This window comes from Oncorhynchus clarkii, chromosome 26 (genome assembly GCF_045791955.1).
Source record: "Oncorhynchus clarkii lewisi isolate Uvic-CL-2024 chromosome 26, UVic_Ocla_1.0, whole genome shotgun sequence".
Taxonomy (NCBI): Eukaryota; Metazoa; Chordata; class Actinopteri; order Salmoniformes; family Salmonidae; genus Oncorhynchus; species Oncorhynchus clarkii.
In genome coordinates, this window is record NC_092172.1 from 8064399 (window position 1) to 8090340 (window position 25942).

The 25942-nt window shown below is 41.2% G+C and overlaps 2 protein-coding genes and 1 non-coding gene across 3 annotated transcripts; 1 reads left to right on the forward strand and 2 right to left on the reverse strand.

Annotated features, from left to right (window-relative positions):
- Positions 1-72: 72 nt before the first annotated feature.
- LOC139384419 (mitochondrial carrier homolog 2-like) lies at positions 73-13070 on the reverse strand. Its single transcript, XM_071129183.1, has 13 exons — positions 12887-13070; positions 11778-11862; positions 4643-4749; positions 4294-4320; positions 4116-4172; positions 3754-3811; positions 3580-3631; positions 3428-3487; positions 3070-3163; positions 2610-2657; positions 2223-2290; positions 927-1002; positions 73-780 (listed from the first exon to the last, which is right to left on the reverse strand). The coding sequence occupies exons 1-13, from the start codon at positions 12971-12973 to the stop codon at positions 694-696; spliced, it is 906 nt and encodes a 301-aa protein (XP_070985284.1). The 5' UTR covers positions 12974-13070; the 3' UTR covers positions 73-693.
- On the reverse strand, positions 2425-2500 carry trnaa-ugc (transfer RNA alanine (anticodon UGC)). Its single transcript has one exon. It is a non-coding gene; the product is annotated as a tRNA-Ala (tRNA).
- A 10029-nt stretch (positions 13071-23099) lies between the features above and the next one.
- LOC139384383 (low choriolytic enzyme-like) lies at positions 23100-25904 on the forward strand. Its single transcript, XM_071129131.1, has 9 exons — positions 23100-23202; positions 23308-23341; positions 23550-23627; positions 23713-23865; positions 24244-24361; positions 24529-24707; positions 25071-25152; positions 25320-25444; positions 25633-25904. The coding sequence occupies exons 1-9, from the start codon at positions 23134-23136 to the stop codon at positions 25656-25658; spliced, it is 864 nt and encodes a 287-aa protein (XP_070985232.1). The 5' UTR covers positions 23100-23133; the 3' UTR covers positions 25659-25904.
- Positions 25905-25942: the final 38 nt, after the last annotated feature.

The following is a 25942-nucleotide window of genomic DNA, read 5'->3' on the forward strand; positions in this document are numbered from 1 at the left end:
CGCCTATTGCCATTCTATTCATGTTGCGTCAATGTTTTCAGGGGACTAGCTACACACTGGAGAATGAAAGCAAAAAGTCCAAAAAAGCATCTTTATTTGGATCAGTCAAATGAGTTAATACAAGCACCTGACTGCTTCGACAAGGCCATAGACATGTCAACTCACTCTCCATAGCTCAGTGTGGCCCCAGGTTACCTTAACGCATGATTACATACATCAATACAAGGTCCCAATAACTTTTGAATTAAACATTACATGCAGATTAGCTAAAACTTCCATCTTATATTCAGGGAGGGCCTCCACTCAATGCCAGCCAGATATACAGGGTATTCCGATGGTTTGTATATTGGCAATAGGTGACATACAATTTAGTCTCCCATCACAGAAAGAAGAACTGGGAACTATTGCAATCTGGTTTAATGTGAAACGGCTCCATTTAATTATCCTGCAGTACAGTTTTACAAATTTCTATATAATAAAATAAAGCTCTTCACATTTCCAATCAAAGCAGCACATTGCTGTAAAACAATGCAATTTTATCTTTACTTGATGACAGACTCGGACAGGTTGTTTAAAAAAAAAAAAAAATCGTAAACAAGTGCATACAAAGGATTAGATGCCAGCGATCCACCCCCTTTCAGGCAATGTCAATTTATATTATTACAATTAGATTCTATGCAGGTAGTTCAAGACTTAAAAAAATCTCTTCTGGTCGGTTGCATAAGTCTTCCCCACAGGCAGCTTCCGGAAAAATAAACTGTTGCCTCTGCTCATGTTTCCCTATAAATAGAGAGGATACAAACACAAAACAGGAACAGCTTAAACAGCACAAATTCATCCATAATAATAAAATTTAACACGTTAACCAACGTGAATAACTAAGGATCTTATGGTTACATCTGTATTTTTGTGTAGCAGCAACCTACCTCTAGGCTCAGGTGCCTCCAGCAGTCCACCCAGGTTGGATATATTGAAGCATAGGGAGGGAGGCCGCCAGCCAGACTGTAAAAGACAGGAGTGCTTACGTGGACAGCCAGCCTCAGACATAAACCACTCACTACAGGGAAACTTTAAACGGTCCAATGGAGCAATTTAAATCGCTGTCAAATGATTTCTGGGTAATTGTTTTTAAAATGGTCAATGGTCTCAAGCAAGAGTTTTCCTAGGACTGTTGGAGTGGTATGAGTGAGGGACCTATTTGGACGAGCCTTATATGTAACCTGGAAACTAGCCATCATTGGCAGAGGTTTGAAATGATGGATGGGCGATATGGCCACAAACATACCTCTCTTTAGTTATGGCTGTTTCACAATTTATCAACCCCCCCAAAATAAAAGGTAAAATACACTACATTTCAAACAGTCAGCAATAATTAACGAATTCAGAGCTTATGAAATTATACATAGGCTAAATAAGCATTCCACTAATAATTGTATTAGTTCAACATGCTTTTTTGGAATACTGTTTGAACAGCATCCTAGTCAGATGTTGGAAATCAAGTGACCTACCTTAAGCTTATTGCACATTTAGAAAACCGACTACAGTCTTTGGCTAAAGTACTGCAATACCGTGCAACAAACTGATCATTAATTTTAGAGAATCGATATTCCCATTTTAGTTGTCTGCTCTGAGCCGTGGAGACAAAGGGTATTGTTAGACAGGCTAATTTCTCTATTACAGTAAACTGTTTTGGTGTTCATATGACCGATTCTGTTCAACCAAACCTCAAATGCAAATAGAGAGTTGAATCCACTTGTCAGAGAGGAAGAAGTGATCTCATATATGTTGTGAGTGGCAGGGGAGGAGTTTGGTGTGTGTAAACAGAGAAAGATGCAAAGCGTGAGGTTTCACTCTCGCCAAACCAATGCGTTTCCATGGGTTTTATTTTGGACCTTAGCCTGCCTTCGGGACAATGACTCCCTCCCATTGTTGGGGCAGAGACATGAGCATCTCGTCATTATATACGCATCTCTGGTGTAAATGGGAAGGTATACACAGCACAGAAGGATTGAAGGAGACGAGACCGAAACGAAATCAAGGGGACAAATGCTCCTAAAAACAAACTTGGATTCTTGTGATACAGATATTTAGAATATTACCCCAAAACAAATTAATTTGATATAATCGCCCAGACCTATTTGAAAGGCTTTGTGTTATTGGTCTATGAATTTACACCGACTGGTGATGTTGGTGTAAAAAAACATCCAAATGCAGCTACTTACCCGCAGTTGTTGACAGCCATGAGGTTTGACACCAAAACAAAGGGGTATGTGAGCATACTGGCGAAGAACTGGAACACGAGAGGGAGATACAAATTGACAACATCAGCAACCAAGGAAATACATTAACATTTTAGTAATTAAGCAGCTCTTATAAAGAGCTACTTACAGTAGTGAGTGCATACATTTATTTAAAATGTTGTACTGGTCCCCCGTGGGAATTGAACCCACAACCCTGGTGTTGCAAGCACCATGCTCTACCAACTGAGCCACACTGGACCCCAATAAAAATCCCAACAACTGTTTATTACCTGTATGATATTACTAGTTGCCTGTGTTATGGCCTTACATTGATAAATTATAGATTTAAAACAAATGCTGTACACTTACCCCAGTCACAGCCTGAGAGCAGTTCTTTATTTCTCCTGTGTGACTCATCTGTGAGGAAAGGATATAAAATAAATAAAAAATGAATAATCACTTACCCATGCATTCTACACTGACAATGTACTTCAGTACAGGATCACTTTTATGTGAGGTCCACATCTACTTTTAAAGGCCCAGTGCAGTCAAAAATGTGGTTTTCCTGTGTTTAAAATAAAAAATAGAATACCACACTGAGGTTGGAATAATACTGTGAAAATTATAATGCCCTTTTAGTGTAAGAACAGTCTGAAAAGGCCGCCTGAATGTTCAGCCTGTTTTGGTGGGATGGAGTTTTGGCCTGCCTGTGAAAACAATCACAGTAAGGTACTTCATTGTTACCCAGAAATGATTTGACACGGAGATAAAGATGGCAGCATTGGACCTTTAAACAAGTGCCAAAAATCTCCAAATCCTTCTGACTTACTGAGTCGTCAATGGCGTATGTGTTGACGAGGTGGGCAAGCATGTTGCAGATCCACAGAGACAGCACGTCACCCAGCAGACGAGGAATAAGGCCTCTGCATGAGAGCACAGCTATTAGTCAGAGGTTAAGACGACAGGGAAAAAGAGGTCATGGTACAGACATCCAGAGAAAACGGCCTCTAGACAACAATTCATTTGCGAGATTCAGGAGCAAGCATAAACCTACTTTTAAAAATAACTTCAAAAAGGATTGACTGAATTTACTGAGGTCAAATGTATTCTAGTAATTTAGCAGGTCAGGACTAAAGGTTGCCCTTGATGAAACAATGGTCATGTAGCCTAAGGAAGATCATACTTACGCAAAGAATCCCAGAACTCCTTCATTCTTGTAGACAGTGACGATGGAATCAAACACTCCACTGCAAGAAAACAAGAAACATTTGTAATATTCAGTATTACATGGCTATAAATCGTATAAACACATATTGAACTTAGGTTAAGAAAAACTCACCTGTACTTGGTTTCTCTACCGATAAACTGGACCATGCATCTCAAGGTGATCACTTTGGAACAAACATAACATAAACCATTAAGCCAGTATCCATGCAGTAGTCATTCTCCTATGAGAACATTTGAGGCAAAGGGTGACATGACAAAAGTTGCTCGACACAAACAGTACAATTACCATGGAAGGGGTGCGTGACGATCGTGGCACAGGAGCGGGCTATCATCTCTTTGGTTGTCTAGTAAAAGAAAAACCGAAAGAATGGAGATGCAGAATTTGGGAGAAACCATGAATCCAGTTTGGACAGCTTAAGCTGGGGATAATTCCCCTTACACCAAGAACCAGCTCCGCTCCAGATATTAACTTACTTGCGTATGGTGAAAAAAAGACAGCTAAGCGACAATTTACAGAATAAGGTCTGTTCAAGCCACGTCCTACAGAACTATGAAACAAATCTGAATATTTTGTCAAAAGCAATAACATGCTAAAAAAAAGAAGACATCTGTCAAACCATCTGCTTTACTGAACAAATGAATTCATACCTCATTCACAACATGCTGCAAGGATCCCTCTTCAGCTTTCTGACTGGTTCCGGAGACCTAAAAAAGATTGAAAACTGACCACCCATATCCACAGCCTGCATTTAAAAGATAAAATATTTAATAAAATAAATAAGAGACAATTATACAATTTAATCCATAACCAGGCCAAAATATTTACCTCATATTTGCCTGCATCCTGGCATCTCTGTTAAAGACAGCAATGATTAGTTCAACAGAGATCCATTTCCATAGTGGTGTGTCGACACATTGCCATTTATGAATTTAGAAACAAATAGCATTTGTCACACTCACCATCCTAAGACAGTGAAAGGCCAATGCAGTTCAAGTCAGAGTCAATTCCCAAGCCAGCATATAGCTTATACTCTGACGAGCATGACTTTCAATACAGAATGCGATCACATTTCCCATTTATTTATGTTTGAGGCTAGACTACTGCTGAGGTCTGGAAACATCAGATAACATTTATTTAAGAAGCTACATTAAGCCAGCTTGTTAGCTAGACCCACCTGCAAGACTCTGCTGTGTACAAGGGTGCCGATGGTCCCTGCACAGAGCCTGGGGGCTAGGCCATTAAAGAGACCTGCCTTGCCATCAATCTTTATGATGTGCTTTGCTAAAAGACAGAAATTAGAGTATCAAAGGGACACAGAAAATATGTTCATTAGTCAGACTGTATGGTACGGATAGGCCAGTCTTATTTCCGGTAGCCTACTAGTTGGAGTTTAACACCAAGATAAGTCTAGTTTTAAATCCATCACTAGCAGTGCTGCGCAGGTTATATCCGCTGGGCAGGCTGGTTTAGTATCATGAAATATTGCGTGAATGAAGGCCAGGTTGAATAAAGAGAAAACAATACATAAAAAAAAATCAAAAAATGTATCTATAGGCAAAATATATTTTTTTCTTTCATTATTTTATGCTCTCTGGTATTAGTGCCTATGCATATAAGCTTTAGGGCCTAACTGTACAACAGCCAAATATCCAACACGCCAACCGTCAAAACACTTTTGCGAACGGGCAGAAAGAGTTAACATCGATCCACGGAGGCAAAAAGGACAATGTCGGAGTTTAATTCAATCAGAGAAAAGCCACGAAATGGAGAGTTGAAAAAGATTTGGTGAAGTGGTAAAAGAGGATGATGGCAGTGCCGGCTATGTTGTGTGTGATGATTGTGAGGTGCTATAAAAATTTGACAGTCAAGACAGGGACTTCTCTTGACGTGCCATAGGTCTATTTGAACTGTAGCCTACTGTTCAAATGGGTTAAAATAAAAGCTGAAATCTGGACACTGACTGTAGGTCTATAACCTCTCACATCGCCTTAATATGAACTCCTGCAGAACTAAGCATTTCTTGCAGTAAAATTATACACCAAGTAAAGGACACATTTTAACTCGGGAACAGGAGTGGAGAAATATGGTTGATTTCTTTCAGCATCTTGAGAGCATGCAAATCCACATTTAGATGCCATCTGTAGAGATGTTATCTTTATCAGCATCATAAAAGCTGATTGTATTTTAACCACATAAAATATGCATCCAAGCCTAACTGAAATCTTTCACAGCTTTCCATTTCCTTACAACCGGTCAAACTAATGTATTTTGGAAAGTTAGCCAAATCTTTCCTTGTTATTTATTGCATTTTCTTCCCAGTCCCTAAATGTCTTTGCTCCACAAAAGAAGCAGAGATGGCAGAAAACTTTTCTGATGTCAACAAGATTGCATTCATTCTAACAATTTGACATTCTGGTGAGCAAGGGCTTATTTAGTCTTCTAGGCCAACATAATGACAGAAGATAAGCTGTATGTATCAAATTTAGACAAGTTGACTAACGAAGAGCCTACCAAAATGTCGTAAATTATAAGCACCAACATATCTTAAAAATTAGGCAAAATAAATCTTGCACCCCGTCAACAAAAATGGTTTGCCATCTGACTGTAGTCTACAGCACAGTTTATTTACACTGCTCAAAAAAATAAAGGGAACACTTGAACAACACAATGTAACTCCAAGTCAATCACACTTCTGTGAAATCAAACTGTCCACTTAGGAAGCAACACTGATTGACAATAAATTTGTGGCAAGAAGGTTTGCTGTGTCTGTTAGCGTAGTGTCCAGAACATGGAGGCGCTACCAGGAGACAGGCCAGTACATCAGGAGACGTGGAGGAGGCCGTAGGAGGGCAACAACCCAGCAGCAGGACCGCTACCTCCGCCTTTGTGCAAGGAGGAGCAGGGGGAGCACTGCCAGAGCCCTGCAAAATGACCTCCAGCAGGCCACAACTGTGCATGTGTCTGCTCAAACGGTCAGAAACCGACTCCATGAGGGTGGTATGAGGGCCCGACGTCCACAGGTGGGGGTTGTGCGTACAGCCCAATACCGTGCAGGACGTTTGGCATTTGCCAGAGAACACCAAGATTGGCAAATTCGCCACTGGCGCCCTGTGCTCTTCACAGATGAAAGCAGGTTCACACTGAGCATGTGACAGACGTGACAGCCTGGAGACGCCGTGGAGAACGTTCTGCTGCCTGCAACATCCTCCAGCATGACCGGTTTGGCGGTGGGTCAGTCATGGTGTGGGGTGGCATTTCTTTGGGGGGGGCCGCACAGCCCTCCATGTGCTCGCCAGAGGTAGCTTGACTGCCATTAGGCACCGAGATGAGATCCTCAGACCCCTTGTGAGACCATATGCTGGTGCGGTTGGCCCTGGGTTCCGCCTAATGCAAGACAATAAGACCTCATGTGGCTGGAGTGTGTCAGCAGTTCCTGCAAGAGGAAGGCATTGATGCTATGGACTGGCCGCTCGTTCCCCAGACCTGAATCCAATTGAGCACATCTGGGACATCATGTCTCGCTCCATCCCTCAACGCCACGTTGCACCACAGACTGTCCAGGAGTTGGCGGATGCTTTCGTCCAGGTCTGGGAGGAGATCCCTCAGGAGACCATCCGCCACCTCGTCAGGAGCATGCCCAGGCGTTGTAGGCACGTCATACAAGCACGTGGAGGCCACACACACTACTGAGACTTGTTTTTAGGACATTACATCAAAGTTGGATCAGCCTGTAGTGTGGTTTTCCACTTTAATTTTGAGTCTGACTCCAAACAGATCTCCATGGGTTGATAAATTTGATTTCCATTGATAATTTGTGTGTGATTTTGTTGTCAGCACATTCAACTATGTAAAGAAAAAAGTATTTAATAAGAATATTTCATTCAGATCTAGGACGTGTTATTTTAGTGTTCCCTTTATTTTATTGAGCAGTGTATATATATATATATTTTTTTTTTACATGAACATTCATATAGTGGATGCTTATGCCTATATGCATGCAATTCCCTGATGCATTTGGCACTCAAATCCCCAACAGCTAAACCGTGAGGAAGACGACAATTATTGTTTTACGAAATGTGAGTAAAGTTTTTAATATGCTAAACATCAATGAAACACAATAGGAATAGTTTTTAGTCATTGGCAGTTAATAAGGACACGTAAACTGGATAATTTGGCCAATATCACTTGTTTATTGATGGCGCTGGCAGCGACCAGTTGGACGTTTCTTTCCCTTTCTACTCTCGGATCTGAACAGCGTCTAAGGTTCGAACCAGCGCTGGTCTGTTTGCCGTGGTCCTTTTTGCAACGGGTCAGGCTGTCCTCGGGTCCATTCGGAACAGGCTCCGTTTAAAAATACATATTTTATGCATATCGGGTCGGGTGGGAAAGGCACATCCATTTCGGAAAGGGTCCAACTTATTGTACCCGTGTAGACCTACTTTAGGCTGAGTTTCATAAGCTGTTTATTTGATTGTGGGGTTTGAATAGTGAGAAGACAACACAGGGTACAAAATCAATGCTAGTTAAAGGGGCAGTAGCCTTCATTGGGTGTATAATTTTTAGTTGGATCAGCCTGTAGTGTGGTTTTCCACTTTAATTTTGAGTGTGACTCCTAATCCAGACCTCCATGGGTTGATCAATTTCCATTGATAATTTGTGTGATTTTGTTGTAAGCACATTCAACTATGTAAAGAAAAAAGTATTTTATAAGAATATTTCATTCATTCAGATCTAGGATGTGTTATTTTAGTGTTCCCTTTATTTTTTTGAGCAGTGTATTATGCTTGATCTGAAAATGTGTTCGGAGGGTGTGACAATTGCGGAGCCTCCAGAGGCATGCAGAGGCCAAACTGAGCGCCGTAGTCCGTACTGAAATGTCATGCGCCTCCCAAATTTTGTAACAAAGAGATCCGTATAGCTCTGGATTGATATGATTGGTTGACAGTAGGTGCGAGGTCCTGTATAAACAGAAACTCACTTCCTTGACAACTTCCTTCACAACAGCTCTGCACTGCTCCAGTAAACTACATGACCAAAAGTATATGGACACCTGCTCATCGAACATCTCATTCCAAAATCATGGGCATTAATATAGAGTTGGTCTCCCATTTTCTGCTATAACAGCCTCCGCTCTTCTGGGAAGGCTTTCCACTAGATGTTGGAACATTGCTGCAGGGACTTGCTTCCATTCAGCCACAAGAGCATTAGTGAGGTCGGGTACTGATGTGGGGCGATTTGGCCTGGCTCGCAGTCTGTGTTCCAATTCATCCCAAAGGTGTTCGATGAGGTTGAGGTCAGGGCTCTGTGCACTCCAGAAAAGTCCTTCCTCACTGATCTCGACAAAACATTTCTGTATGGACCTCGCTTTGTGCTTAGGGGCATTGTCATGAGGAAACAGGAAAGGGCCTTCCCCAAACTGTTGCCACAAAGTTGGAAGAATGGAATCATCTAAAATGTTATTGTATGCTGTAGCGTTAAGATTTCCCTTCACCGGAACTAAGGGGTCTAGTCCGAACGATGAAAAGCAGCCCCAGACCAACATTCATCCGCTAACAATCTTTACAGTTTGCACTATACATTGGGGCAGGCAGCTTTATCCTGGCATCCGACAAACCCAGAGTCACCCGTCGGACTGCCAGATGGTGAAGTGTGATTCAATCACTACAGAGAACGCGTTTCCACTGTTCCAGAGTCCAATGTCGGCAAGCTTTGCACTACTCCAGCAGACACTTGGCATTGCGCATGGTGATCTTAGGCTTGCGTGCGGTTGCTCAGCCAAGGCAAAGGCTCCATTTCATGAAGCCCTTACACAGCCTGGAAGTGTGTTTTGGGTCATTGTCCTGTTGAAAAACAAATGACAGCCCCACTAAGCGCAAACCAGATGGTTAAGTGTGTATCGCTGCAGAATGCTGTGGTAGCCATGCTGGTCAAGTGTGCCTTGAATTCTAAATAAATCACTGACAGTGGCACAAGCAAAGCACCCCCACACCACCTCTTCCATGCTTCACGGGGAGGAACCACACATGTGAAGATCATCCGTTCACCTGTTCTGCGTCTCAAAGACATGGCGGTTGAACCAACCATCTCAAATTTGGACTCATCAGACCAAAGGACAGATTTCCACCGGTCTAAAGTCTATTGCTCGTGTTTCTTGGCCCAAGCAAGTCTCTTATTGGTGTCCTTTAGTAGTGATTTCTTTGTAGCAATCTGACCATGAAGGCCTGATTCACACAGTCTCCTCTGAACTGTTGATGTTGTGATGTTTCTATTACTTGAACTCTGTGGGCTGCAATTTCTGAAGCTGGTAACTAATGGACTTATCCTTTGCAGCAGAGGTACATCTGGGGTTTCCATTCCTGTGGCGGTCCTCACGAGAGCCAGTTTCATCATAGTGCTTGATGGTTTTTGCGACTGCACTGGAAGACACTTATAAAGTTCTTGAAACTTTCCAGATTGACTGACAATGTCTTAAAGTAATGATGGACTGGCATTTCGCATTGCTTATTTGAGTTGTTCTTGCCCTAATATGGACTTGGTCTTTTACCAAGTAGGGCATCTTCTGTATACCACCCCTAACTTGTCACTCACTACACAACGCATTAAGGAGGAAAGAAATTCCACAAAATAACTTAACAAGGCACACCTGTTAATTGAAATTCATTCCAGGTGACTACCTAATTTAGCTGGTTGAGAGAATGCCAAGAGTATGCAAAGCTACAGTATCATCAAGGATACTTTGAAAAAACTAAAATATATTTAGATTTGTTTAACACTTTTTTGCTTACTACATGACTCCATATGTGTTATTTCATAGTTTTGATGTCTTCACTATTATTCTACAATGTAGAAAATAGTAAAAATAAAAACCCTTGAATGAGTAGGTGTCCATACTTTTGACTGGTACTGTACATCTGCATGTTTGTTCGTGCAACAGTTTCTTCTAAATCAAAGAGGAATGCGCAAAACAATATGTTAGTTAAATTAAGTAGTTAAGAGAAAACATTAAAACGTAGCCAAAGATTATAGGGTCCCCTAGGAAACACTTGTCAACACTTTGGTTCCTGCCCTGTCACAATAACTCCTCCCTGGCATTTTAATTTGTTGTCATATCAAACACTATTTAAAGAGCCCACTATTATATTCTAACTATCGAATTTGAATAATCATTCAATTTCCATGATTCCAACAGTTCACCCAACTGTTTTGCTCTAAATCACAAGTCAAAACGCAATTGCAACATTTGGTCAAAATGCCTAGATTGTTTGCACAAATCGTGCAGCCCTATGTGGCAGTGTGTAAATTATCTGAAATGAGTGCAGGAAATGCAGAAATTGATGAAAATGCTGAAATGTATTTTTGGTTGAAGTTGAGTTGAACAGTATAAAACAATCAAAATTTAGAAAGACCCATTGAAATCAATTAGAATGTATAGTTAGCTAACACACTTTTATACTTTGCGTTGTAACATACAATCAACCTTATTTTAGTGCCCAAAAAGCATAATACTTCCAGGTCAATTTCTCCCCTTTCCAGCAAAATCAATGACGAGACCTTGACTGAAGGCAATGAGCTCCGTTGGGTCTTAAAAAAATAATAATTATGTCACGATTTAACGTACGGCGTCAGAGCGGTCCGTTTCTTTAAACTTTTCTCCAAAACTATCGGGCAATTAACATGTAAATCAAAGCTTGAATAGAAACGTAGTTCACACCCCATATTTTTATGCCAACACAGTCGCATTAATTTTCATTGCAGCCGCATTTGAATGCCGCGGTGGCGAAAATTTGTACGGAATGGGGTTAGTCAACAGTATTTGTTGGCACCCTCGGATCGGTCTCGCACTACTAATAAAAGCAAACGTGCCGTCTTTATTTTTAATACCATTATATTATATTTTGGCCATATCGCCCAGCCCTATTCTGTACTGTCTTTTGTATTATTTTGCTATTGCCTCGCGCATAGGCAACTCGAAAAATCGGTTGTGAAATATGAACACGGAGCTCACATACGTTTGAAAAATGTAATTGCTAGTATTTTCTGTGAATATCATTTAAGATCGCACCAATTAAACACCCTACACCTGCTTCCTACTGTGCGTATAAACTACGCCCAGTAGGGAGCAGGACTATCTTTCATAATTCACAACCGCTGTTTTAGAGTTGTCTATGCGCGAGTCAATACCAAAAATAATACCAAGGTGGCCTGTAGAGTTACGACCCACTTTCAACTAACTTGTGCAACCAGCCCGATGCCAATAGAAAAACCAGCTAATCATTTTGCAAGTGGGTAGACTGGAATTCAGGTCTCACCATAGGCAAACAGTCCTGGCAGCTGGTACACTTGTCTACCAAACAGGTTTCTTCCTATGGACGGAGGGAGAGGTTCATGTCCAACCTGAAAAAGGAGTACATGTGCAATTGCCATTTATTAGGCTCTGGGTAATTATATAACACATTGCAGTGAACGAGGCCAAATGTCAGTCATTTATAGTTAGAACTAGTACCATTTGCTAGGCTAGCTAGCTAGTTTAACAATATAATACATGTTTGACTTTCTTTGCGGACATTTGACACAGTAAAATTATCATACATCTTATCTAACAGCACACACGGTAATGCATTACGATCCAGCGAAGTACCCGGTTGTGTTATAACCTTACTCATTTTCTAGCCCGCGTTACTCGGGTGAGTGGGCCAAAGGGCACCCATCCTGTCATGAACGTTTTGAATGAGAGCTAGTTACGTTAGCCGGCTAACGTTAGCCAGTCGTTACTCTCAAGGTATTGATAATGTCACACAAATTAAAATGACAGCTGGCTAAATAGGGTCATGTCTAGTTGGGATACTGTGTCAAATTTAGGTACAAATTAGTTGTTTTTTTTTTGTGCATTTTAGCTAACCCTAACACTTTCGCTAAATTTAACCTAATTCTCCCAACCTGTTACAGTACATGTCATTGTTTCTCATAACCTGCTACTTAAAGTCAAATTTGACAAATGCTGCATCCCTCCTAGACAAAACCGCTAGATATAAATAACTGTAAAACAATGTAATTGTTTATCTGCGACAAAACCGACAAAAATGTCAAAACTACTTCCTTAGTTAGCTAACAAGCTAACGTAGCTTAGCTCTTAACCTTTGCGTGGCGTCAACCCCCTAGCTACTAATTCTAGCTAGCTATAGAAACATAAGGTTTGAAACGATAAGTAAACTGCTTAGATAATATTGTCATGAGATCAGTTTGAATTTATCAGCTGTATGGAAAGTAACGTTAGTTATAGTTAGCTAGCTATTCGTTATGGCTGTTGTTGTAGCTAACGTTAGCTACAGTAGCCTGTCAGTTACAGAGCCGGCCTCGACGTAAAGCTAGCAGGATCAAACATTCTGGTTTATTTAATCTCAATATATATAGATCTTACCTGAACTAGAACTTTGATGTACATGAGGGGGTGGGAAAGGACCGTTAATCCAGACCCCAGAAGTACTTGGCCACACGTGTCCGCCATTATGGAGCAAACTAATAGGATTCTTCTCCTCCCACCAACCGGGAAGAGAGGAAGGAAAGGAAGCTTCACTAGGTTAGTAACTCAACTCACATGACACAGAAGAGGCCGCAGATTCTTCAGATGACTTTGTCGAAGACTTCATAGGATCCTACTGTGCTGGAATATAGACGTTTTAAATAATTAGTTTTCATCCTCTCTGAAAGATTAGTGGCTATATCAATTTAGCACATACACATACATTTTTAGTAGGCCTAGACATCCGAAGGAATAGTGTTATGGTCTTACAATCTTGAGGTGAAAAGAAGACCATGAAGATAAAAGTTTTTAAAAAGCGCACCCACCATCAGCTCTGCAGTATCCAAGCCGACCTTCGACCAGACCAGAGTTGACCCATCAACCAGACCAGACCAGTTGACCAGACCAGTTGGCTGACCCGCTGACCGTCAACCAGACCAGCGTTGACCAGCCGACCGTCGACCAGACCAGTTGGCTGACCAGCTGACCGTCAACCAGATCAGCGTTGACCAGCTGACTGTAGAACAGACTAACGTTGACCAGCCGACCAGACCAGTGTTGACCTGTCAACCAGACCAGCTCTGAGACACCCGACCAGACCAGCATTGACCAGCAGACCGTTGACCAGCTGACCTTCGACCAGACCAGCTGATCGTTGACCAGACTAGTGCTGAGCCACCTGACAAGACCAGCGCTGAGCCACCCGACCAGACCATCATTGACCATCTGTTGACCAGACCAGAGCTGAGCCACCTCACCAGACTAGCGTTAACCACCTGTTGACCAGACCAGTGCTGACCAGGTCAACATTGACCTGCTCACTGGGATGATAAAGAACCCTCCCTTGCTCGCTACTTCAATGAAGAAGTCAAATCAATCTTTGCCAGCATAGATGAGGAAATTTGGCCTCAATAAGATGTGCAAGTGACGTCATCCTACATCATACTTCTGGGTTCTGTCCTCTAATCTTTTGAATGGGCTTCATGATTATTTCATAATATTTTTGAAAATGCAGTAATTTATTAAGATATGCAGTACCAGTCAAGGCTTTTTCTTTATTTTTACTATTTTATACATTGTAAAATAATAGTGAGGACATCAAAACTATGAAATAACACATATGGAATCATGTAGTAACCAAAAAAAGTGTTAAACAAATCAAAATATATTTTAGATTATTCAAAGTAGCCATCCTTTGCCTTGATGACAGCTTTGCACACTATTGGCATTCTCTCAACCAGCTTCACCTGGAATGATTTTCCAACAGTCTTGAAGGAGTTCCCACATATGCTGAGCACTTGCTGGCTGCTTTTCCTTCAATCTGCGGTCCAACTCATCCCAAACCATCTCAATTAGGTTGAGGCTGGGTGATTGTAGAGGCCAGGTCATCTGATGCAGCACTCCATCACCCTCCTTCTTGGTAAAATAGCCCTTACACAGCCTGGAGGTGTGTTGGGTCATTGTCCTGTTGAAAAACAAATGATAGTCCCACTAAGCGCAAACCAGATGGGATGGGGTATCGCTGCAGATTGCTGTGGTAGCCATGCTGGTTAAGTGTGCCTTGAATTCTAAATAAATCACTGACAGTATCACCAGAAAAGCACCCCCACACCATCACACCTCCTCCATGCTTCACAGTGGGAACCTAACATGCAGAGATCATCCGTCCACCTACTCTGCATCTCACAAAGTTACGGCGGTTGGAACCAAAAATCTCATATTTGGACTCATCAGACCAAAGGACAGATTTCCACCGGTCTAATGTCTACTGCTCACATTTCTTGGCCCAAGCAAGTCTCTTCTTATTATTGGTGTGGTTTCTTTGCAGCAATTCAACCACGGAGGCTTGATTCACGCAGTCTCCTCTGAGCAGTTGATGTTGAAGTGTCTGTTACTTGAACTCTGTGAAGAATATATTTGGGTTGCAATTTCTGAGGCTGGCAACTCTAATGAATTTATCCTCTGCAGCAGAGGTAACTGGGTCTTCCTTTCCCGTGGTGGTCCTCATAAGATCCAGTTTCATCATAGCGCTTGATGGTTTTTGCAACTGCACTTGAAGAAACTTTTAATGATGTACCTTCGTTTCTCTTTGCTTATTTGAGTTGTTCTTGCCATAATATGGACTTGGTCTTTTACCAAATAGGGCTATGTTCTGTATACCACCCCTACCTTGTCACAACACAACTGATTGGCTCAAATGCATTAAGAAGGAAAGAAATTAACTTTTAACAAGGCACACCTGTTAATTGAAATGCATTCCAGGTGACTACGTCATGAAGATGGTTGAGAGAATGCCAAGAGTGTGCAAAGCTGTCATCAAGGCAAAAGGTGGCTACTTTGAAGAATCTCAAATATAAAATATATTTTGATTTGTGTAACACTTTTTTGGTTACTACATGATTCCATATGTGTTGTTTCATAGTTTTGATGTCTTCACTATTATTCTACAATGTAGAAAATAGTCAAAATAAAGAAAAACCCTTGAATGAGTAGGTGTGTCCAAACTTTTGACTGGTACTGTATATACAATTACACTGAACAAAAATATAAATGCAACATGCAAAGTATTGGTCCCATATCGAGAAGCTGATTAAACAGCTAGATCTGTCACGCCCTGACCTGTTTCACCTGTTATTGTGATTGTCTCCACCTCCTCCAGGTGTCGCTTATTTTCCCCAGTGTATTTATCCCTGTGTTTCCTGTCTCTCTGTGTCAATTTGTCTTCTATGTTTTCAAGTCAACAAGCGTGGTTTCCCGTTATCCTGGTTTCTATTATAGTTTTCTAGTCTTCATGGTTTTGACCCTTGCCTGTTTTTTCTGGACTCCGTACCCGCCTAGCTGACCCTTTTGTCTGCCCTGACATTGAGCCTGTCTGCCACTCTTTACCTCTTGGACTCAGAATCTGCTTTTGACCTTTTTCTGTCTTACCTACTCCCTTTGGATTATAAATAAACTACAAAGACTCTACCATCTGCATCTGGGGTTCGCCTTGTGCCCTTATATGATCATAACGCAGGGGCACCTTGTGCTGGGGAAAATAAAAGGCCACTCTCAAATGTGCAGTTTTGTCACACAACGCCACAGATGTTTTGAGGGACACAGATAATTGAATGTTAATTTCCTTACCGTAAGCCGCCTCCATCATCGTTTTCGAGAATTTGGCAGTACGTCTAACTGGCCTCACAACCCAGGACCTCCACATCCGGCTTCTTAACTTGCGGGATTGTCTGATGAAACTGTGGGTTTGCACAACCAAAGAATTTCTGAAAAACTGTCAGAAACCGTCTCAGGGAAGCTCATCTGCTTGCTCGTCGTCTTCACCAGGGTCTTGACCTGATTGCAGTTCGGCGTTGTAACTGACTTCAGTGGGCAAATACTCATCTTCGATGGCCGCTGGAGAAGTCTGCTCTTCATGGATTAATCCCGGTTTCAACTACCTGGCAGATGGCAGACAGTGTGTATGGAGTCTTATGGGTGAGCGGTTTTCTGATGGGGGTATGGGTCCCTAACCTAGCAGTGTGGTGCCAGAGCAACAACCTCTCACTCAACGTCAACAAGACCAAGGAGCTGATCGTGGAATACAGGAAATGGGGGGACAAGCAAGACCCCATCCACATCGACGGGGCGGCAGTGCAGCAGGTAGACCGCTTCAAGTTCCTCAAGGTCCAAATCACTAAAGACTTAAAATGGTCCAAACACACACGCACAGTCGTGAAGAAGGCGTGACAGTGCTTCTTCCCCCTCAGGAGGTTGAACAAGTTTGGTATGGGCCCTCAAATCCTGAAAAGGGTCGTACAGACTCACACACATTGTCACTCCAACACTCCATCATTTGCTCACTCACACATATGCAACACACCCACACACCCTCTCACATGCAAGCTGCTGCTACTCTGTTTATCTTATATCCTGTTGCCTAGTCCTAGCCCTTACCCCTGTACATATCTACCTACATTACTCCAGTATCCCTGCACATGTCAATTTGATATTGGAACAGACTTTTAAATACTTTCTATATGTAGTATGCTTGTTTACTTACTTACTTTATAGTGTATTTCATATTTCTTATTCTTATTTCTCCAGTTTGTTTTTTGGAATATGTTGTTATTGATTATTGCATTGTTAGGTTATGAGTTTGCAAGAAAGGCATTTCACTGTACTTGTGCATGGGACATTAAAACTTTAAATATCCAGCAACTTCACACAGCCATTGAAGAGGAGTGGGACAACATTCCACAGGCCACAATCAACAGCCTGATCAACTCTATTCGAAAGAGATGTGTCGCGCTGCAGGAGGCAAATGGTGGACACACCAGATACTGACTGGTTTTCTGATCCACACACCTACTTTCTTTTAAAGGTATCTGTGAATAACAGATGTATTCCCAGTCATGTGAAATCCATAGATTAGGGCCTAAGAAATGTATTTAAATTGACTGATTTCCTTATATGAACTGTTCTCAGTAAAATCATTGAAATTGTTGCATCTTGCATGTATATTTTTGTTCAGTGTATATTCGTGTTTGTGGATGAATTTACTACGGCCAGATGCCTTTAAAACAAAAAATTGTGTTGAAGACCATTGCTCTATGTTTCTACCTGTTGGATACTACTCAAAAAGCCTTCAAAAGTTCAAAAACTATAAGGCTACTTCCTGGATAACGACGTGTTACTTTCATACGGTATAGTCCCTAATATGGTTTCCAGTTATGGTGCCCAATGTGGAAGAAAATTTGACTTTGTGATGTTTGAGATTAGTGTGGGAAACGCTGGGCTAATGATATTTTTGGCCATCTCTGCAGTTGAGAGTAAAGTACAAAAGCAATACAATTATGTTGGGCCACCTGCTGCAGAATATTGCTTCGTTATTGGACAAATTCAGTTTCCCCCTCCATTTCACACTGTTTCAAAACGTTTTCTCCATACTGAACACAACCCTGGTCTCAATTGGTCCAGTAGGTGGTAGTGTTGGAACTAACTGTAATGACAAGGTTTGATCATAAGTCTAGGGGTGGGATCCCCAGTTGGGTGACAGGATTTTCTCTATGCAGATTTGTTCTTAACCGTTAATCGTTATTATTATACTGTGCTCTATTCTAGCTTTTCTGCTACTACACTGTAGGCTACATTTATTTTATAGGCTACAATGACTCTACACATCTTATGAACCATAATCCAATCCAGACAGTAGCCTCAGCAAGCACTGTAAACATTTAATTAACAGACAAGTTGAGGAGACTAAATGACTTGGTGTTTCCTTAGATTGTAAACTGTCATGCATGGTCAAAACATAGATTCAATGGTTTTAAAGAAGGGTCAAGGTTTGTCCGTAATAAAGAGATGCTCTGCTTTTTTGACACCACTCTCCACAAAGCAAGTCCTGCAGGCTCTAGTTTTATCTTATCTCGATTATTGTCCAGTCATATGGTTAAGTGCTGCTAAGAAAGACACAGTTAAGCTGCAGCTGGCCCAGAACAGAGCAGCACATCTGATTGTATTCAGAGGGCTAATATTAATATTATGCAGGCCAGTCTGTCTTGGCTAAGAGTTGAGGAAAGGCTGACTGTGTCACTTCTTGTTTTTATAAGAAACAATGTGTGGGAAATTCCAAATTGTTTACATAGTCAACTTACACACAGCACAGACACACACACTTACCCCACCAGACATGCCACCAGGGGTCTTTTCACAGTCCCCAGGTCCAGAACAAATTCAAGGAAACGTACAGTATTATACAGACAGCAAACCTGGTTTCAAAAAACAAATAAAGCAACACCTCACAATGCCCCCATGTTTTTTATATTTAACCAGGCGAGTCAGTTAAGAAAAAAATATTATTTACAATGACGACCTATACCGGCCAAACCCAGACAATGGTGGGCCAATTGTGCACCACCCTATGGAACTCCCAATCACAGCCGGTTGTGCTACGGCCTGGATTCACACCAGGGTGTCTGTAGTAATGCCTCTAGCACTAAGATGCAGTGCCTTAAAGTTGATGTGGCCTACTTGTTGTGTGTATGTACTGACCTGTATGTGTAACTGATAGATGCACACACACACACACTACATGTTCATGTTTTTAAATGTATGTCAATTGTAAAGTCTTTGGTCTGTAATGTATTTTTCGTTATGTGTCGGACCACAGTAAGACTAGCTGTTGCTATTGGCGTCGGCTAAATGTAATGCAAAAATGTAACAGAAGGACATTCAAATGGAAACGGTTATTTTAACCACAGTGACATCATTTACATAATGATCTACTTCACTTTGCATAATGAACGAAAACTCAGACATGATGCAATTGTGGCTTTGATAGGCTTATGGTTGTAAATCAAACATACACTAAATGGTTCAGTGTTGATGTGGTAGTTAGACATCAACAAGCTGTTAGGTAACAACGTTCTTATTGTTTTGCTCAGAGATTCTAAAGGAACTGCTCACAATTATATGCTTTTTTAAAAATGGTCACCTGAGTGCTTGGAGAATGTAGGTTGGAGTTGGGGAGGGATTTTGTGAAGGGGTTGAGGTGGAACACTGCCCATCCATTTGAAAAGTGTACAACTATGTACTTCCAATGGATTTTTGATTGAGAACAATTCATAAAAGCCCTACCTGTGGGTTGATTATTAGATTGATGTTTTAGTTCCTTTAGGGAATTATTGTTAGCAGCAAACAGGATAATTGCCAATCCAAATGTGTGTAGTTGTGCAGATACATTTCCAACACAAAGACAAGCTTTGTCCCCAAACATGACTAGTGGCTCATCAAGTCATCAAGCTAAGTTATGACCATTGGAAAATAGCTTCAAATATGCATATTTTGTTGACTATTACTTTATGTACAGTTCTGTTTATTTTTTACATTTATACTCAACACTTTAGGTTTCAGCATTATTTAACAAGCTAAACGTAACTGTTTTCAATAGATTTTTTATTTGATCTTTAATGTATCTTCTATCTTTTATTTTTACATTTAATATATATTTTTTTGTGCAAGATCAAGAGAATCTCGGGACAGTAAAGCCTGAGTTTTGCCTGAATTAGTTTATTCATGTGGGTGTGCAATGAAACCACAACAATGTGCAATTAACTGAAGAGATTCACATGCATTTTTTTTGCTATCTCTCACATGGTAGAGGTTTGATGACACCATAATGTGCAATATATTTTCCCTTCTGTATTTTTAACTTGAAAATACCTATGGCCAGATTGCATGCCTTTGCAACTATGTGCTCAGACTTGCTGTTAACATTAGGCAACAGTTTCCACAAAGACAAGACATTAAGGGTAGTATTTCAACAGTGATTTCATAACATAAACCACTTTCTGGGAGTTTGCATAACAGGCTCAACCTGCCAAATGCCATCTGCATCTGTCATTTTTGCATAACGTTCACTGATACCTATGCAACCTCCAAACTGGACTGCAATAGAGTTTGTATATGGTGTTACTGACCAAGTTCTCAAGTGACCATATAATGAGACCCCATAATTAGTTCTTGAAAACGAATATGGCTGCCAGTAAAACATAGGATCAAAATATACTACAAAATATGTGTACAAGGCTCTTCATGGCATGGCCCACTTCACTGCTTCAAAACTACATCTCCACAAGCATCCTCAGAAACTTTGGTTCTTCTGTCCAAGTCCAAATGTCAGACATGGGGCATATGGAATGCCCACCTGAGAAAAATCTTGTTACTGTATCCATGTGAGAGACGCAGACTCAGTCTCGACCTTTAAGTCTTTACTGAAGACTCATCTCTTCGGTAGGTCCTATGATTGAGTGTAGTCTGGCCCAGGGGTGTGATGGTGAACTGAAAGGCACTGGACCGACAAACTGCCCTTGTTGTTTCTGCCTGGCCGGTTGCCCTTTCCTTTGGGATTCTCTGCCTCTGACCCTATTATGGGGGCTGAGTCACTGGCTTACTAGTGCTCTTCCATGCCGTCCCTAGGAGGGGTGCATCGCTTGAGTGGGTTGAGTCACTGGCGGGAACTTCCTGTCTGGTTTGGCGCCTCCTCGGGCTCGTGCGGTGGAGGACATCTTTGTGGGTTATACACAGCCTGGTCTGTTGATATCCCTCTAGGTGTGAGGGGGCTGTGCTTTAGCAATGTGGATGGGCTTATATCCTACCTGATTGGCCTTATCGTCAGACGGGACCACAGTGTCTCCCGACCCCCCCTGTCTCAGCCTCCAGTATCTACGCTGCAATAGTCTATGTGCCGGGGGTCTAGGGTCAGTCTGTAATATCTGGTGTAATTCTCCTGTCTTTCAGTTGAAGTCGGAAGTTAACATACAGTACACCTTAGCCAAATACATTTAAATTCAGTTTTTCACAGTTCCTGACATTTAATCGTAATACAAAATCACTGTCTTAGGTCAGTTAGGATCACCACTTCATTTTAAGAATGTGAAATGACAGAATAATAGTAGAGAGAATTATTTATTTCAGCTTTTATTTTTTTGTGTCTTTTTGTGAAGTGCACCAGTCCCTCCTGCAGCAAAGCACCCCCACAACATGATGCTGCCACCCCCTGCTTCACGGTTGGGATGGTGTTTTTCGGCTTGCAAGCCTCCCCTTTCTCCTCCGATGGTCATTATGGCCAAACAGTTCTATTTTTGTTTCATCAGACCAGAGAACATTTCTCCAAAAAGTACGATCTTTGTCCCAATGTGCAGTTGCAAACAGTAGTCTGGCTTTTTTATAGTGGTTTTGGAGCAGTGGCTTCTTCCTTGCTGAGCGGCCTTTCAGGTTATATCGATATAGGACTCATTTTTACTGTGGATATAGATATTTTTCTACCTGTTTCCTCCAGCATCTTCAATTTCCTTTGCTGTTGTTCTGGGATTGATTTGCACTTTTCGCACCAAAGTACGTTAATCTCTAAGAGACAGAACGTGTCTCCTTCCTGAGCGGTATGACGGCATGGTGTTTATACTTGCGTACTATTGTTTGTACAGATGAATGTGGTACCTTCAGGCATTTGGAAATGTCTCCCTTGGATGAACCAGACTTGTGGAGTTCTACATTTTTTTGGCTGATTTCTTTTGATTTTCCCATGATACATCCACAGGCACACCTCCAATTGACTCAAATTATGTAAATTACTTGTGTCATGCACAAAGTAAATGTTTTAACCGACTTGCCAAAACTATAGTTTGTTAACAATAAATTTGTGGAGGGGTTGAAAAACAAGTTTTAATAACTCCAACGTAAGTGTATGTAAACTTCCGACTTCAACCGTATCTGGTGTCCTGTGTGAATTTAAGTATGCTCCCTCTAATTCTCTCCCTCTCCTTCCCCTCCTGTAGGACCTGAGCCCTAGGACCATGCCCCAGGACTACCTGATCTGATGACCCCTTGCTGTCCCAGTCCACCTGGTCGTGCTGCTGCTCCAGTTTCAACTGTTCTGCCTGCAGCGATGGAACCCCGACCTGTTCACCGGATGTGCTACCTTGACCCAGACCTGCTTTTTTAAACTCTCTCTACCGAACCTGTTGATTTGACCTCTGAATTCCCGGCTATGAAAAGCCAAGTGACATTTACTCCTGATGTACTGACCTGTTGCACCCTCTACAACCACTGTGATTATTATTTGACCCTGCTGGTCATCTATGAACATTTGAACATCTTGGAGAACAATCTGGCCTTAATGGCCATGTACTGTTATAATCTGCACCTGGTACAGCCAGAAGAGGACTGGCCACCCCTCAGAGCCACCATGCTTCTACATCTGCATTGCTCGCTGTTTGAGGTTTAGCACTTTTTGACATCTGCTAATGTAAAAAGGGCTTTATAAATAAATAAAAAGTGCTCTTATTCCTTTATGCAAGCTCTTATTTAATTGTTTTCAATATTTTAGTTCAATGGCATCCTTCCGTTCTAGTACAGTTGTATTGTATTTATCTTATTAATTACCCATGACATGTATGCAAGACATCACAAAACCACAGTCCCCAACATTTGAGAAACACTTCTTTTTAAACATCTTGAAGCAAGACTTTGGTTGAATTGGTCAACATCTATTTTGCAATTTACCAGTATTCTGAGCAACGACAGCGTCTGTCAGCCGACATTATATAAACTGCAGGTCTATCATGTTGACAACAGATTGATCCTGGGCCATCCTGCAGTCCTTCACCATGGCACCTGTCTTTGTGCTGTCCATTTTCATCGCTGTTCTCTGCTCAGTTCAGGGCCGATCTACAGGGGTAAGGGTCCATCCGAGACTATTGAGAAACGGCTGTGCATGATGATGAATTATGTGCGTTTTAAACACATTTGTACATATTTCCTTCTGCTGTTTTGCCATACAGAAAGCGTCATATGAATGGAGTGAAGAGGACATTGGTATGCTCATCCTGTATTTATAAACATTGAGCTATTGCATGACATTGTATTGGACATTGTATCATCTAAATATCGTGTTTCATAAACGAAATCCGTTTTTTTATTAATCATTCATTGTTATAATGTAAATGACATATATTATCTTATTAAAATGTGAGTTATTAGGGACACAGTTGCATTTAAGCACATTTTTTATTCCATTCCACAGACGGCACTAGCACCAACAGCATTGAGGAGGATGAATACTCTGTTTCAACGCTCATTGAGAAGGCCAACAGAAATCTTGGTACGGAAGCCTGTACATTCCTACTCTGTATTTAATGGCATCAAGAATGGATAGCAGATAACCTTCACTTGGTGTTGTTTTCTAGGACAAAGACTTGATGAGCCACTAGTCATGTTTGGGGACATTGCAGTAGATACTGGGTTCATGAACGCTGACCCCTGCACAGCTCGCGGATGCAAGTGGCAGAAGTCCTCTGATGGGAACGTTTACGTGCCCTTTGTGATCTCTGATCAATACTGTAAGTATTTTGTTCTCTGAAACTATTTTATGCTGAGCCTAATGGTTTGGTTTTACTATAGTATATGAGTCTGTGTGTGTGTGTGTGTGTGTGTGTGTGTGTGTGTGTGTGTGTGTGTGTGTGTGTGTGTGTGTGTGTGTGTGTGTGTGTGTGTGTGTGTGTGTGTGTGTGTGTGTGTGTGTGTGTGTGTGTGTGTGTGTGTGTGAGTCTGTGTGTGTGAGTCTGTGTGTGTGTGTGTGTGTGTGTGTGTGTGTGTGTGTGTGTGTGTGTGTGTGTGTGTGTGTGTGTGTGAGTCTGTGTGTGTGTGTGTGTGTGTGTGCCTGTGATTATAGAGTTTCTGATTTCTTATTTCTTATTTCTTATTGCTCCATTGAGCAGCGGCCCGGGAGAGGTCCGTAATTGAAGGCGGGCTGCAAACCTTTGCTGCATCAACCTGCATCCGATTCTTTCCCCGAACCAATCAGAGGGACTTTGTGGACATCCAGTCTCAGTCAGGGTATGACCACTGCACATTCCATTACTAGGCCCGTTATACTTGTCTTTTGCCACTCTTATTTACTTAGTATTTACGTGACAATTTACTTGACTGTTTTATTGCATAAAGATAATACTTTATCACTTTTAGAAATAACATTTGTCTTCCGTATGCACCCTTGTTTGTAGCTGTTTCTCGTTTATTGGACGCCGGGGCAATGGCCAGGTCGTGTCTCTGAGTAGGAACGGATGTGTCTTTCTGTCTGTGGTGCAGCATGAACTGCTGCATGCCTTGGGCTTCAACCATGAGCAAACACGCAGTGACCGGGATAGCAATGTTCAAATCCTGATGCAAAACATTATTCCTGGTTAGTGCTTTATAATGCTTTATAATACTTGTTTTTTTTTAACATAATTTCATAGGGAAATAATCATTTAGATTGTGCACAATATTCTTCCTGCCCCTTTTGAGTAAGAAATCTTAGTAACACTTTTATAACTTTAATGGGAAAGCCTTATTAAACTATTTATAGTGCACTACTATTTGAATAGAATAATAATACATTAGTATTTCATTATTTGTAAACATGTAGAAACATTGAGAAGAATTATAAGCTTTACAATTAATATGCATTTACACTATTCATAATCATCTGTAAAACATTTCTTTACAAGAGTGAATGTTATTATACTGTGTAAGAAAATGATTTATCATACATTTTCCATCCTAGGAATGGAATTCAATTTCAGAAAGATCAACACGATTAACTTGGGGACTCCTTATGACTATAATTCTGTCATGCACTACTCAAGGTAAATTAAAGAAATTAATTTAAAGGTTTTCTTAACTGCGATAACAGCTGGAATGTTACATGGCTAAAATAAGAGAAATCCTTTTCCCCTTTCATAGTCTACTCATGTCATCCTCTAATTTCAATTGATAGCTTCAGAGCTTTCTGTCCTATGTTGTCTGGTTCCAGGTTTGCCTTCTCCAGGAACAGGCAGCCCACCATTCTTCCAATCCCTGACAATAATGCAGTTATTGGCAGGGCAACTCAGATGAGCCCCATTGATATTCTGCGGATCAATCGTCTCTACAACTGCAGTAAGTGCTATTTTAGGAATACCTGTTTATTATAACTGTGAAGGATAAAAGTTGTGATTATTGTACCTGCCTGTAAGCTTCACCCCACCGTTGCTCAATCAATGACAAATATTTGGGAATATAGTATTTGAAATGAACTATGTATTCTAATTATAATTGTATTTTCTCTTTCCCTTCTCTTTTACTAGCGGGACAGCAGTTAGACTTGATTTGACAAGTGCGATGGTAGAGCGTCTGCTGAGGATTGGAACTGCAGTTATAGCTTGCTTTTCAACTTTGAACATGAACTCAATAAACAAACTATACGTTATGCTGAAAGCATGAATTGAGACGTAGATAAGCATTGTTTTCTGTATATCAGATCTGGTATGGCTTATCATAGATAGAACATTGGTATGGCAAAAGAATGTACTGCAGACTACTGAAACATTATCACAATAAACATGTGTAGTAATGTGTATTTGATAGTCTCTGTTTTTTGAGGGCTTATGTTTATTA

Coding starts and splice junctions, on each gene's coding strand:
- LOC139384383 (XM_071129131.1), top strand. CDS start 23,134: ATGGCACCTGTCTTTGTGCTGTCCATTTTCATCGCTGTTCTCTGCTCA. Junction 23,342..23,549: donor ATGGAGTGAAGAGGACATTG/GTATGCTCATCC, acceptor TCCATTCCACAG/ACGGCACTAGCACCAACAGC. Junction 24,708..25,070: donor GATGCAAAACATTATTCCTG/GTTAGTGCTTTA, acceptor TTTCCATCCTAG/GAATGGAATTCAATTTCAGA.
- LOC139384419 (XM_071129183.1), bottom strand. CDS start 12,973: ATGGCGGACACGTGTGGCCAAGTACTTCTGGGGTCTGGATTAACGGTC. Junction 4,750..11,777: donor GCCAGGACTGTTTGCCTATG/GTGAGACCTGAA, acceptor TCTGTCTTTTAG/CAAAGCACATCATAAAGATT. Junction 3,812..4,115: donor TGCAGCATGTTGTGAATGAG/GTATGAATTCAT, acceptor TTCTTTTACTAG/ACAACCAAAGAGATGATAGC.